This window comes from Passer domesticus, chromosome 2, assembly GCF_036417665.1.
Source record: "Passer domesticus isolate bPasDom1 chromosome 2, bPasDom1.hap1, whole genome shotgun sequence".
Lineage (NCBI taxonomy): Eukaryota > Metazoa > Chordata > Aves > Passeriformes > Passeridae > Passer > Passer domesticus.
Genome location: NC_087475.1, coordinates 66,903,729 through 66,919,458, shown reverse-complemented (window position 1 = coordinate 66,919,458; position 15,730 = coordinate 66,903,729). Strand labels below are relative to the sequence as shown.

The window sequence follows — 15,730 nt, the reverse complement described above, 5'->3', positions numbered from 1 at the left end:
ATCCAGGTCATGGGGAAACTAGGAGCACTAAACACAGTGAAATAAGTTGTCAGCCTTTAGGGATCCTGCTGTAGTCAGGAGTGGTGACTTATTATTTTACTCTTTTTTTTTCCACGATAAAGATGGATCTTCCGCACATTGCCTGAGTAAGTAAAGGTATTGTGATTTCCTTGAGAGTAAGGCTTGAGTTGTACAAGAATTGTCAACAATTAAAGGGTTTTTGGTCCAAATTCTGCTTTGAGTGGTATTTGTGCAATTGTGTGGAAACTGGCAGGGTTGACTTTTTTCTCACTGATTTCAGTGTGGCTGTTAAAGCTTTACATCAGAGCTGGATTTTGCAATTAGCCATTCTTCACACTCGACAGTGAACAGGTATATGTAGACATATACTCACTTTATTCATACTGTTTTGAAAACAAATCAATAGTGCCTCTTTAAAGGAGAAAAAAGGGCAGACTGTAACATCTAGACTCTCTGCATCTAAAAATCTTTTGAAATACAGGCAGTTTCAGGGCAGCACAATGATTTAAACTTCCAACTTGTGTTTGTTATATAAAACACAGCACTGGCATTTTTCACCACTACTAATCAAGTCCAAAATCTGCATCTGTGTACTCCTTACACTGCAGAATGTCAATTAGTTTTATCCTCAGAGCACTGGTCCAAAACTACTGGTTCTCCTTGTTTCAGTATAAAAAAAAAGAGAAAACTCTTGATCAAGTGACAGTGCCAAAGAGAAGCAAAGATGAATGAATTTACAGTTTTCAGACTTTGACGCATTTCTAAACATGAATTATAATTATTTATTCATAAAAAGCAGTTGAGCAGGAATTACCTGGCTCTTATTCAACTTTTAAAAATTACTTGGAATAAGACTGTCTTCACTAAGCTATTGTGTGACAAAAAACTTATAAGAAAATAATACCAGGGAAACCATTTTCTTCATTACAAAGAATCGTTCAACAGTTACAATATAAGGATTGTACAGCAGTTGCAATATAAAGAGGAATATTGAGAAGTGGTGGGAATTTTTTATGAAAAATATCCTGTTGAAAAGATGATAAGTCATAATCATCCTTATGTTAATATATGGGGAACTAAATGGTTTGATAATATTCAAATTGCATTTTTTGCTTCCTACTCTGCTTTTAATAGTTTAAATGTCAGCTGTAGATAGGATGCAAGGCAAATCTCTAGGTTGCACACTTTTCCCTTCCAAACACTATTCAACAGAATATGTGGCACAGGCCACTATGAGACTGTTCACAAAACACAGAAAAAGGAAGTTGAATGCTAACAATGCAATAAGCCTACAAGTTGCCATCTATTTGGAACGCAAAACCAGCTTCACAATTACACACACAAAGTCCTCATGGAGGACTTGTCCTTCTCTCAATCTTTATTATGCAAAGAACCCTCAGCACTTTTCCCACATTTCCCTCATGGATTCATGGAGTTATCCATGAATCTCTCTGCTTTCTAAGGCAGACTTGCAGACTCAACATTTTCTCCTGTAGGACATTACTTGGGGCCCTCGGGAAGTAAGGAATCCCACTCTTCTGCAAGTTACTCTGTACCATTCATAATCTTTATGACCTATTGTCAACTCATAAAAAACATTACAGAGAACTCCATTGCTGCAGACCAACACTTTGATTTTCCTGTACTGAACAGTCATAGAAAATATGCAGCAGTTAGGGTGGCATAGTTCAAAGGGGGAAATTGTGCCCTGCTTCTTTAAAGAGATTGTTTCCTCTGCTTGCTATAACACATCAACTCCTTTACAAGGCTCCATGAACATCTGCCTCTTCTTGGAAAAATTCTGTATCTGAAGTTTACCATCTCCAGTGTACAAAGGGACATAATCTTCACTAACATTCCTGTACCTGAATATGCAACCAGCATTTCTCAGCATAACTATTAAGTCTGAAGAGACCAAACTAACTTTTTTTTTTACTGTATGCCAGTAGCTACTTCTAAAACAATAACCAGGATCTGGACAAAGTCTGAGTGTCTCCTGAATAATATTAGCCATTGACCCCAACTGGGAGAACTTCAGCCTGTGGCAACATTTATCCTTCTGGCAGGAATGCATAAAAAATTATGCAGAAACAGATGTGCCTCAGCCAAATGGTGACACCAGGGACTTTGGGGTTACACAAAAACCTTCTGTAAAAATACATGGAAGAACTCTTTTGCCTAGAAATTTTGATGCTCAAGAACAAGTGACACGCCTCCAGAAATATGTGCATCAGGTATATGTAGCTGCAATGCCAGAATGCCAAAATGATTGTAGATCTGTATGAATGCTTGAGGTGATGTTGCATGACAGGACCAAGAAATTTAATGTTTGAGAAAAATGTTTCATGTGAAGTAGCAGTCCCAGGGCATCTGGTAACTAACCAAGGAACTGTCCCTAGATCTCTGAAAGAGAAAAAGGATAAAGGCAATCGTAATTAGAAGACATAAGCTAATGACTAAGGCATGCACTGATGGCCCCTTAATAAATCCCTTCTGAGCTTCCTGAAAACTGGTTTCAGGCTCCTGCACCTGGAAACAGCTTGATGTAGTTGGAAGTCTGGGTCCTGACTCCTCCAAAAATTAACTGTTTAAACACACAGCTTTAATAGAATGGCTTTGAAAACAGCTGGGTCCCCAAGGGTGTTCCAAAAGGCTGTTGATCATGGGTGCTTCAGGGCCAGCATTCAGGTCCAGATTAGACATGTTCTTGGTTGCCAAGATGAAAGGCAGAATAGCTGTATGCATACAGTACAAAACAGCACACTTGTCTAGAAAATGCTATTTCTGTACTTAAATAAAGTATTATAATGTCAGTCTGAGAAAGGAGAGAATAAACAGCTTCTTAGGCACAGATACAATTTACTGAGGATCAAGCTTCAGTCAAGTACAGTGGTAACTCCTTCCCCTCTATCCTGCACAAATTAATTCTTTTCAGTCTATTAGTCTGAATCTGATCATAATAAACTCCCTACACAGGAACTTCCTTTGTACCTGTATTTGCCAAGAATTTCAAAGAGAACAGGTATAAGTTATTGAGCAGAATACAACAAAAGATTTGACATTCCATGAATTGGACTCCTTTCTCCCTGACTTTCTGTAAAGGAAAAGAAGAGTGGGCTAGGAAAGCATATAAATGAGGAGCCAACAAATCCTATTTACTGACAGTTGTTACTATGGAATTTCATAAACCAGGGCATCTTGACTTTGATGTGTCAGGAACACTTTATGCCTCTGCCCTTCCCCTTGTGGGTACCTTTGAAGGAATTCTGTACCCTCTACAACACTGCAGTACAAAGAAGACAAAGTGATTCCAATTCAGATTCTCCCATTCTTTAAAGAACTGTTGCTTAAACACAGCAAATCAAACACCCCCCCCTCCCACCCTTGAAATTGAAAAGCCTCCATGACTGGGAAAAAGAAGGGACAAACCTTCTATTTCACAGCTTCAACAAAATGCTAGAGAAATGTGCAAAAATAGCTCTAGTTCAAGAAAGAAATTCCTATTATTAGGTAAGAGGTACCCTTTCCACTGAGGGGATTCTCAAGTGTGAAATACATCTTTCAGAAAAACTAGACATCTTTGATAACACTTATATGTGACAAATGTGTGGCATTAAGCCAAAATAGAAAATATAAATTTTTCTGTCCAGATAACTATGCCAGAAATAAATATTCCAACTTTTGCTTGAAATGACATGCAAAACATACTATACAGAAGATAGTTCACTGCTTGATTAAAGTGATAAATTATTCACAGAACACGACCTGTGAATAAGTTGGTGAGTGACCCCAATGTGTGACTACCTTAGATCATGAAACAGTCCCTGGTGAGAAACTCAGCAGGACCTGGCAGTGCTTGCTCACAGCCCAGAAAGTCAATCATATCCTGGGTTGCACCAAAAGGGGGTTGCCTATCAGGTCAAGGGAGGGAATTCTGCCCCTCTACTCCACTCTTGTGGGACCCCACCTAAAGTGCTGCATCCAGCTCTGGGCCTCTCAACATAAAGGTGGTGAGATTTTGGCACAGGTTGCCCAGAGAACTTGTGGATGCCCCATCCCTGGAAGCATTAAAGGCCAAGACTGCGTGGGGTTTTGAGCAACCTGGTCTAGAGGAACGTGTCTCTGTCCATGGCGGGGAAGTTAGAACTAGATGATCTGTAAGGTCCCTTCCAACACAAACTGTTCTGTGATTCTGTGAACATCAGCACGAAGGCCAGAACACATGACCAGTGTTATCAGTTGCTACAAGATAAGGAAAAGATGCTGACGTTCAGACACAGGTATGAGTTGCTTGTATTGCTTGTATTTGGCAGCCACAGCTGTTGGCAATGGACAGAGCAGCTAATCACGTATTTCCCTGCCAGGAGAGGATTGCTTCCCTTATCTAGAGCTTTGCTTCCATCTAGTTTTAACTTTCTTAATAAGCAAGGCTCTCCCTACTTCTACTGAAAGACAATATTCCATAGTCTAAAACTGAGCTCACTGCTTTGCTTTCTTCATTTTTGCAAATGTATCCCATTTTTTATATTTACTGCTTTATTACCATACTGACTATACCTACCTTTTTTACAGTCAGCAATTTTCTGTTATTCAAGGTTTCTTGGCTATAAGGAGAGAAATATTATTTTAAAGTAGGCCTGAATTCAATTATTTAGATTGAGAGGGAATCAACCTGTGAAACAGTAATAATTAGAATTAGTAATGCTGACTTTTGCCAAGGTACTCACTGTTCTATACTGTGAAGGCATATATAACAACTCACATAGACTAGGAGACAGCTCAGGACGTGTCCAAGGATGTTGGCTCTGCATGGGGACAACATCCAGAATGACACTAACCCTACCTAGAGGCTAAGAGTAGTAAACATGATCCATTCATTGTAAATGGAAATCACCTAGACTAACAAAATGGCCTGCAGTTAAGTTTTACTTCAGAAATTTAAAAGAACATCAAAGAAAGACTGTGTTGAAAATTAGTAGTGTTCCAGTAACTAAAGCTGTGGAGAGAACAGGGGCTAATAACTGTCCTGTGTGAGGTTTGAGGTATAGTCTAATGCCTGTCCTGAACACTTTTATTCATGTCTATTTTTGACTGGTTTTGCTATTGTGTAAATCTTAATTTTATTAAAAAGCTGATTTACTTATGTCTAATTAGGTGTAAATATATGGAAGGGGAGATTTTCTTTCACCATACCTATTTAATTTATCTGTTGTCATGGGACAAAGGTAGCCATGTAAAATGAGAGGGGCATGGGGAAAGAAACCTATTTCTAATGGCCATTTTTGTCACACATATACTAAAACCAGAATACTTATCATAATGCAAACCAAACTTCCATTTAGTTAGTTTTTTTTACTTCTATGATTGCAAAAATAAATTAGTTTGTAATTCATAAAGCTTAATGACTTTCTGATAACACTCATTTTGTATACTTGAACAGCACAAAGAGAGATGTTTATAAGATTGGATGAAATTGGCATCAAATTTCTGTACACTTATCTGAAAAGCAAGCTTTAACAGACTGATTGCAGTAGCTTAAACTCCTTTTCTTTGCTATTTGTGGTAAGATTTCAGCACTCACTGGCATCTGGGCATTTGAATCAGTGAACACATTGATCACTCTGCACATCACCTTCCTTTGAGGGCAGATTTGTTTTCAGACTGCTGAGCAGTCTTGAATCTTTCCATGGCTGTATCACTGTGCAACTTGGCTTGAACATCAAGAGCAAGTAGGAAGAATAAATGGGGAGCTGACTAAGCAGTACAAGGTACAACAAAACAGAAAAATCTCTCTTGACTATATACTTGCATTTGGATTCCCTCATCAAATGATGTGTTTCTAAAGAGATGTATTTTAAAAACTATTAGTTTTCAGCTTCCTCCAGCAGTCTTCACTCATTCCTGTTTATCTTTCAAGTACCATTCATTTCTGTTTTAAAAACCCAAATACTCTCCTTGACTCAAGCTGTTAATTTTACGACAAACAACCAACAACAATAAGGTTACAAGATACTTTGCATTTAGGTTATATTTGTAGGGATATCACAACACTGGATGTATGAATTTCAGAGTTCCATGCTTCACAGAAGTTCTTAGTATGGCCTGTGCAGCACATGATAAAGGCAAAAGCATTTTTGTGTCATAGATAGATAGATAGACTGATAGATATTAACTGAACAAAATTCATATCATCCCTTATAGAAGAGTGCTAAAGTAACTTTAACAATTTGAAAATATTACTTCAGCTATAATCATTAGTACTATCTTGGTTTGTAAGCAGGACAAATCAGCTTCTTCAATGATTATTGTTTTTCTGAATCTTAACCGGTATCTGTTTTTTAAAACATGCTGTTTCCAAGACAATTAAGAACTGGATGGTAAGAACTAGCACAGAACTCTAGAACATTAAAATAAACTATTTCACAAACACAAAAGAAGAGACAGCAGAAAATCAGAGAATCTATTTAAATATTTATTTAGAGATGTCAGTCTGAGGACAAGTGAACTTATTACATTTCAGTAAATGAACTTATTACATTTCAATAATTGTATTTGTCGTCTCCTTTTAATTGCACCTGGGAATACAAACCATGATGCAACTGCACCTGGCTGAATAGTAATGATGGATAGATTGGTGATAAAATTTTCCAAACATGACTATCCTTCTCCAATAGTCAGATTTGCACAAGTGCAGCCCAAGGAAACAACTACTTTTTTGGGGTTTTTTTCCCATCAGAGCGTTTCTCTTTTCTGAGCAAACCAGGCAGAAAAGAAAAAGAGAACACCGCTGGCAGCTCTTTAAGAAGGACTTGCTTTGTTAGCTGTCACTAATTTACTACCTGCGTATGTTTCTGTGCCCTCAAGCAAGCAGATTACAAGGTTCTGGAGTAAAAAAAAAAAAGATAATACTTCACATTCCAGTACAGTAATAGACTCAGTAAATATCAAATCAATTTGCTAATTAATTAACTCCTTCAATATCTTTGTAATGTACTGTTAGTTTTCTGTGGCTTTTTGTTGCTCTTTTTTCTTCAGAAGAGAAAAATGAGAACCATGGAGTTAAAGTATGCTTCCAGGCATAGCCTCCAGTGAAATCCCCATGTGTTACCAAAGTGTCTAAGGTAGAAATCAACTTATTCTACAAGAGAGGGAGTTTTCAGCAGAGCATTTGGTTGGAAACTTTAACTCCATGAATAATTTTCTAATGTAGCCATTAACTGCTTCAGTCTGCTGGTCAGACTGGCCCATGCCAAACCCTGCTGTCTCAGTGCGGCTTCACAGAAGTGGATGAAAAACTCTTCTTCCTGGAATTTAAAGGTTGTCAGTTTCCTGTTTCTTTTAATTAGTTATCATGTGTGTACATGCAGGGAGTGTTGCTGAAGAAAAATTCTTTCAAGACGCATTCAAAGCAAAAGAAATAAACTAAAGTTATTTCAATGGGCCTATAATGTGAAAAAAAGCCCAAACATTTTGTGATGTGATTGTGATCACATTTTGTGATCAAAATAGTTAAGAAGCAGGAGGAAAACAAAGCTATGTGTATTTTTTGTATTTTTCACCACTGACAAAGATCAAGGCTAAGTCCTAAAGAAAGTTTCTGGTAAGTTGTCCCAGCAAGGCTGTAACAGACATGAAAGACACTGGAGCAGATGTGGGGAAAATAAGTCTTCACTGACAAAAATAGTCTGTAATTCCTGTTTAAACCCTGGAGCTGGAGGTCACCTCACCCATGACTAGTCAAAGGCAATGAGGACAGAGTTACCCGGTTCAGTGCAATTTTTCTAGGACTAATACCATACCATCATTAACTATTTTGACAAATGAGAGAGAAATGTATTATGACATGACTGAGAGTGAAACAATGGCTACAACTGCGAACAGCATAATCATTTATCTTAGTGACAAGAAAAGGGAGCTGCAGTAATTGTCAAGGAATAAATGGAGTCAGCAGTGTTCTTTAATACGGGATGAACCGCAGTGTGCAACGAGAAAGGCAAGAACCCACCGAAAGGAAGGAGGTAAGACAAATAAAGGGGGACCAACAGCAGGTGATCAAGGAGATGGAAGTCAGTGGGACTTCTCTGCAGCCATGCAGAAGTAACCCAAGGAGAGAATTGATACCCAAAGGAAGAAAGGGCAAGGAGCAACATGCTGACAGCCACATGGGCTGTCACTAGAGGCAACAAAAATGCTAAGTGGGAGAAGCCAAACTGCATCTCTGTATCTGCACTCTCAAGTGACTGTAGATGAAGAGCAAGGATACAAGTACAGCTGAGAGACAGCACTTGTGAAGATCAGCGGCAGGAAAGCTTGGGTCTGGACAGCCATCACACGAGCACAGGAGGACAGGAGGCTGAGCAGGATGACAGGGCGTAGAATTCCAGAAGACGACTGGATAATGTGCATGTCTCAAAAAACGATAGCTGGATAGCAATGGAGCCGACCAAGGACTGTTTGCACTAACAGACGAGGATTGCTGGTGTTAATGCCCTGTGAGAAAGATCAAGATGCGGCTGGAGACGGGGGGCCATGCAGAGGAAGGGCGGCACTTTTCCACAACAGCCTTGCTGTAGATCCTGAGATGAGCTCGACACAGTATCACACAAGCACGGGAATGCGGGCAAGGCGTGGGCATGGGCTGTGGGAGGACATCAAGACCATCGAAGTTCCTTGAAGCTCTCTGAGCTATTTCCCAAAAGATGTGAAAGAACAGACTGCATGATAATTAATTTGCATAGAAACCGAAACCTGTCCATGAAAAGGTACACCCCTTCAAGCCTGGGCAGCATCTCTTTTTTCTCTTTTATTTTCTTTTCTCTTTTTCTCAATTTTCTTTTCCTCTCTCTGAGCCCTCACCCCCTCTAATTCATCTTTTCTCTCTTTCCTTTCCCCTGCCCCTATATCCAGAACCCGCTGCCGTGCACTGTCACAGTACGTCAGGGACTAACAAACCAATTCCCACGCCAAGCGTGCAACATAGTAATACAACTTTCTGATTGCTTGCAGGCCCTCTGACTTCCATCGCTCCTTTCCACCACGAGCATCTACCACCCGGGGCCACACCACCCTGGTGGCTCTAACACAGCCACAAGCAGCTTACACCGCCGGTGCCGCCACAGCCTCCACTCAAACCCTCCCACAGCGCCCCCGGGGGCGGGGCCGCCATTACCGGGGCCCCGCCCCTGAGCGCGGCCGGGGCGCGTGCGCCGTGCGCGCGGCGGAGGCGCGGGAGCGGCGCGCTCAGCGACCGGCCGGGCCGGGCCGGGCCGGGCACCGCCGCCCTGCAGGGCAGCCCCGCCGCCGCTCCCGCCTCCTCCGCCTCTTCCTCCTCCTCCTCGTCGCCGCCGCAGCAGCAGCTGACGCTGCTCGTGATGCAGCCGGGCGGCGGCGAGGAGGCGGCGGCCGGGGCGGCGGGGGTGGTGCTGCAGCCGAGCGCCGACCCGCAGCTGCCGCCCTCCGCTAGCGGCGGCCTGATGGTGTTCTACGAGCTGGGGGCCGCCGGCGAGGTCGAGGTGGGGGAGGAGGAGGTCGAGGCGGCGGGCGGCGAGAGCACGGCCAGCCTGGAGGAGCTGGAGGAGGAGGAGGCGGCGGCGCCGGGGGCCGCGGGCGGCGAGGCGGCGGCGGGCGGCGAGTGCAAGAGCTGCACGTACGAGGGCTGCAGCGAGACCACCACGCAGGTGGTGAAGCAGCGCAAGCCCTGGATGTGCAAGCGGCACCGCAACAAGATCTACAAGGACAAGTACAAGCGCAAGAAGAGCGACCAGGCGCTGGGGGGCGGCGCGGCGGCGGCCGCGGGGGGCGGCCCGCGGGCCGAGGTGAGGCGGGGGCGGCCGGGCCACCCTCGGGTGCCCCGTGGTCCCTCGGAGTTGGGGATTCCTCGGGATCTGTAGGGATCTGTCAGACGGCCAGAGGAAAGGGAGGAAGTTCAGGGCCGTCCTACAGCTCGCTCTTCCTCCTGTTTCTTCCTCCGTTTCTTCTCAGCCCTGACGTAAAATTATAGAAACTTGGAGCTATACCAGATTCCAAGAAAATAAATATCGCTAGAAGATGCTTCCCTTGCAGCGTGGGTTTTTTTCCTGTGGTAGGAAAGTATAGATCTAAGAGAGATGTTAAGACTTGTTTCTCAGCTGGTGCTGAAGTGTGGGGTTTTAAAGTCACAAAGGCTGTTGGGTATCAGGTGTACAAAACTCAGTTGTGCAGGTTCTTCAGGATGCTTTTTGGTTTTCACTTTTGTATTACATGGTAGGTAAATATTTCGACCACTGCTTGTTCATACGTGTATAGTCTAATGTGTATTGTTTAGATGGGGAAATGCTACCAGTGGGAAAACTGATGGTAATGTTCAATTTTTTAAATACTCTGTCCTACAGTTTGTGACTCAGCTAGGACCATACACTTCTGTGATGGTCAGTTGTACAGAGTTAGTGTTTCAGATCTTGTGTTTAGATGAAACAGAAAAAGGGAAGTAGTTTTACATTGAAGGTGTTGAGTTGTTTGTGCTCAAAGGGGTAGGTGGAAAATAGTGATTGTCAGAAGAAAAAAAAAATCTTACCTGGCACTCCTGCTGTGTCTGGAGTCGTGTTGCTGGGAACTGATCTAACTGCAAACTGACCACCCAAATCTTTTCCTGTTTCTGTCTTTTTCTTCATGTAAATATATAGTAACCATACTGGGTGTCACATGAAAGGATCTCTTTCTGTCTGTCTGTAAAAGCCATGAGGCAGGTGCTTTAAAAATGGGAGGTGTATGTGATGCTGCTAGGGAATATTCTGTCATCTTCTCTTTCAGTTCAAAGGACTTGCTGAGGCTTTCCTGCTGTATTCTACTATAAGTGATATGTGTTCCATACAGTGTTTTGGATTTTTGTAAGCTCTGAGCCTCTGTTACATTCTGGTGGTTTTTTCAGGTCTGGTACCTGGTGTGAATACTCACGTGTTTTTGAATCTTGTTGGTGTCAACCTAATTTGACAGGCAGTGTTTACATTAGAACAGTTCCTCTTGTGTTTGTGATACTTACTCTTAAGTTTTTTCCTTGTCACATTGAAAAGGCATGCTTGCTTCCAGTGAAAAAGTTATACACTTCTATCACCCATGCTGTTTTGTGGGCCAATTCTAGTAGCTACTTCTCATTTTAATGAGATAAGAGAAGCTGCGCACGTTATTCAAGAGGAGAATGAATTCTAGATTTATATACCAGCATGACTTTCTCTCTTCTCTCTTCCTTCCCTGATAGTTCATCTTGCTCAATTCAAGATGTGTCTACACAAATACTTGTGTTAGTTTAGGAAAGGGGACGCTATGGGAGAAGGGTAAAAATGCTGTGTTTCATGTGGTGATGAATTGAAACTTTTTGATCTGTAGCATGAAATAGTGATTATTGCACGTTGTAAGAGGGTGGGTTTTCTTTTCCCAGTTTGTTCGAGAGCAGGTTGCCTTGAATGTAAGGAAGTTAGGTTCTGAACATGCAGAGAGAAGCAGGGTATTTAGTGCTAAATTTACTTACTTTTTTTGCTTTGGTGTTTATTGAGGCCTTTTTCAGTAAAAGTTCCTAGTAGAAGTTTAATTTTTCACATCTGTGGACAGGATGGAAGTGGAAGATACTGGTATAGTTTTTTGTTGTTCCTGCTTTTGAACCCTTTCAGGTAGATGGAAGTATCAGTAAGTTTTGAATGTTATACACATAGGATTCAACACCTTTTGTATTTTCTTTAGAGGAGATTGTAGAGCCACGTTGTACTAGTATGTCTGATTCAGGTGACTGGTGATTGTACAGGGAACAGAATAAACTTGGGGGGGGGGGAAAAGCCTGTGGCTTTGGCAAGTTTATCATATTGTTCTGAAGTATGTTTTGGTTTTGGTACTACAAGGATTATTGTCATTCCTGCCCACTTACTAACAATAAATATGATTCATTTCCACAAGCTGGAGGCTGACCTGTTGTGAATTACTTCATTTTTAAGAAATGCAATCCAATAAATTGAAGCCATTAACCAGCCCTAGTAACCTGTCCAGTTTTGCAGTATAGAAGACTAACTCAGCTGCGTTGCTTCACACTTGCTGGTGAAATAGTAAAAGGAAGTGGAAAGAAGAGGCCAGGTCTTGAACAGATAGATTTCCATTCCTGTGCTGTTACTTTGCTCTGCAGGTTAAGGAGGCAGATCTTGGGATTTTCTGCATATGACTGTATCAGCGTTCACAGTTTGACCTCCCTTTTTTGTTTGTTTTTTGTTATGTGCAGGATAGTGTTGAAGGTTCAGTATCTGTCACAAAGCAGAGAACAGGATCCATTGGAGATCGCCCAGCAAGACCTACTCTTTTAGAACAAGTATTGAATAAGAAGAGGCTGGTAAGTCTTGTTTTTGAGAGGTTTTGAATTCAGATAAGTAAAGGCAATGTACCAATGTTTACCTGTCACCACTGTGAAAAAAGAAAATCAGTTTAATAAGCATGCACGGCAAGTACATATTTTCAAATTTGAAACATGCTTCAGAGATGTGTGCTTCAGTCTCTGTGGAGGATACTAAGATGACTGAATTTAATGATCTGAAGTTTTGGTAGTAACAGATGTGGTGATTTCTTTAGGGGTAAGTAGTGCCTACAGTGTAACTGAGATGGTTTTAGCTTGTTAAACCAAAGTCTTAGGTAGAACAATGAATGGACTTTAGGTCCTGGACCTTAGATGTAAGCTTTACCATGGTGTGTTTTAGAAATTGTATCATATCTAATTTAAACTTGTGTATACGTGTGTTGATAAAGCAAACTAAGCAAACAGTGTGATTTATAATATTTGCAGACTGCATAAATGGCATGTCTCTTAAGTTTTTTAAACACTGGTTTCTCCTTTAAAAAGTTAAGCCCAGAGCAGGGAAATCATTCAGTACCTGCAGTTTGTTTGGCTTCTTCATTACAACTTTCTTTTTACTTCATTACAACTTGTTGCAAGTTTTTGTAGTCCCTATTCTTCAGAAGCTCTTGGGACTGTAAAAGCTGCTGAGACTGTTTGTCTTCTCTCTGTTACCTATGCATTGCAATTTAACAATCCTCATAGTGCTGTAGTGTTTGTTCAGAAATTTGGAAAGCCTTGAAAGAAACATCATGTCAGTCTTAGGTATACAACTACCTAGATGTATTTCTTGATAATTCTTTCTCAATTGTAGCACTTTTTTAGTGATTGTGTCTAAAACTCAGAGGAGTATTCATAGCTTTTCAGTTTTTATGAGGAAAACAAGTAATGAACTATGGAGTAGTTTTCATATCATCTCTTGTTCTTCACACCCCACTTACTGGCTTGCTGTCCCCTTTCCTGGCTGTTTCTATTGACATGGCTTTTAATTTAATTTGGAAGGTATCTTATGAATGAAACATTATTTTTTATAGAAGTACAGTAACTAGAAGCTCTTTTAATAGAAGTTCAGAGCTTTTGCACTAATTATGTCAAGGCTCTTTAAGAACTCAGGATTCCTTTCAGTATTCCTGAAATTAAGATTCTCCGTGATCTGGTTCTTGCTTCTCTCTTTCTCCTCTGACTTGCAGTTGCAGTACCTCTTTGGTTATATCACTGAAGTGACCATGGATAATGAGCAAGCATCTAGGGAATTCATTCAGCTGAAAAATAACCCTTTTGTTGTATTAATTTTTGGAAGGAATCAAGTCCCAACCTGATTTGCCATTTTACCTTACAATCACTTGTGCTGCCACCATGCAGGAATGAGAGCAACCAACCAGAGTTGGATTACAGACTGCAACTATTCAAGCCAGGAGCCAAATTCAAATACTTTTAGATACTTTTGTATTTTGATTGAATGCAGAGGAGTTTTTTTAGTCATTCCATGTGGATGGGCTGCTGTTTTAAAATGTTGGGGAATTTTGGGCAGTCAGTGAAAACCATAGAGTATCTTGAGTTGGAAGGGACCCACAAGCAGCATTGGAGTCCAACTCCCTGCTCCTCACAGGACTGCCTAAAATTAAAATATGTGTTATGGGCATAGTCCTGATGCATGAACTCTGATAGGCACATAAGCTTTGATGCAAGATTACAATATTTTATTCATTTATTAAACTGGTTTTGAGAGATCTGCAGTGAGAAATGTAGAAATTAGCTCAGCTGAAGCACAGCTGTAGAACTGAAGCACAACTGAAAGATGTTTTGGTTCTAGTATGGTTCTATGAATTACTCCTGTTTGCTATACTTGCAGGGTTTTTATGATATTAAGCAACAGCAGTGGGTAATGTGCAAATTCATGTAATGGAAAAATATTACTATGGTAGCTATTTAACATATGTGAGTTTTGTAAAGTAAAGTTCACTTTCTCTCTCTTCCAGTCCCTACTCAGAAGCCCAGAAGTAGTGCAGTTTCTACAGAAACAACAGCAACTGTTAAGTCAACAAGCTTTGGAACAAAGACAGCAACAGTTTCAAGGAGCACCTGGGTAATGAGGAAAGAACAATGATCTGCAGTCTGGTGCTGAAGGAGGGACACAGGATCTGTATTTTGTATAAATACAAAGGATGTCAGTGTTTAAACAAAAATGGAAGTTGCTGTTGTTATGTATTTGTTTCTTGTTTGCACTTTTGAGGTTTTGAGCTGCTTGGGTGTCTGCAGACTTGTGAGCAAGTCATAGAATGGCCTGGGTTGTGTTACGGAAACTTCCCAGTCTGACCATTCACAGGACTCTTGACAGTCATTCTCCCAGTGCTAGAGACTTCAACTTCTGGGACCAAAGCTCCTTCACTGTGGATAGCTCCAGTGATCTGAGAGATGCCCCACTTGACTCCCTTGCACACCTGGCTTGCAGTCAGACCAGCTTTCCTTACTGGATTGACCCCATGTCTCTAAGGAACCTTGTTCCATACAGCAATTTATTAACAGTGTAATAACACAAAGGCAGCCTGGGCTGGTGCCTCTGAGGAGGGATCTCAGACAAAGGAACTCCTGAGCTTTTATACCATCACAGTCTAAGGCTCTTCCTCTTGAGTCTTCTCTACTGAGTCTTCCATTCTTGCCATGTCCCTGTGTCCATTCACCTGGCTAGCTGCTCACCTTCATGCCTTTTGTTATATGGAGAGTTGGCAGTTCACTGCCTCCTGTCTTCACTCCCCCCCCCAGAGCTCAATTTGCATCTCAATCTGCATCTCTGACTGCAGCTTACAAATCAAATACCTGCACCAGATGTATTCCTCAACAGTTGGAAGGGACCTTAAACGATCATAAAGTTCCAACTCCCCTGCTGTGAACAGAGACACCTTTCATAACATCAGATTACTCAGAGCTCTGTCCACCCCGGCCTTGAACATTTCTCAGGGAGGGGGTATGCATACCCAGCTTTTCTGAGCAACCTGTTCCAGTGCCTGACGACCCTCACAGTAAAGAATTTCTTCCTAATTTCTAATCTAAATTACTCTCAGTGTGAACCCATTCCCCCTTAGTCTGTCCCTACATGCCCTTGTAAAAAGTCCCTCTTCCATCTTTCCTATAGGCTCCCTTCAAGTAAAGGAAGGCTGCAATTAGGTCACTATGAAGCCACCTCTTTTCCCAGCTGAACAATCCCAGTTCTCTCAGCCTTTCCTCACAGGAGAGGTCTTCCATCCCTGTAATCAGCTTGTGACCCATCTCTGGATTGGCTGTAACAGGTGGATGTCCTTCCTCTGTTGTGTGTTGCAGAGCTGGATGCAGTCCACCAGTTGGGATTTTCACCAGAGCAGACAGACT

At 41.6% G+C, this 15,730-nt stretch overlaps 1 protein-coding gene across 1 annotated transcript; it reads left to right on the top strand.

Moving 5' to 3' along the window:
- Positions 1 to 9,245: 9,245 nt before the first annotated feature.
- Positions 9,246 to 14,555, top strand: RFXAP (regulatory factor X associated protein). Its single transcript, XM_064408987.1, has 3 exons — positions 9,246 to 9,836; positions 12,260 to 12,367; positions 14,344 to 14,555. Exons 1-3 carry the CDS (start codon positions 9,393 to 9,395, stop codon positions 14,452 to 14,454), a joined length of 663 nt encoding a protein of 220 aa, XP_064265057.1. The 5' UTR covers positions 9,246 to 9,392; the 3' UTR covers positions 14,455 to 14,555.
- Positions 14,556 to 15,730: the final 1,175 nt, after the last annotated feature.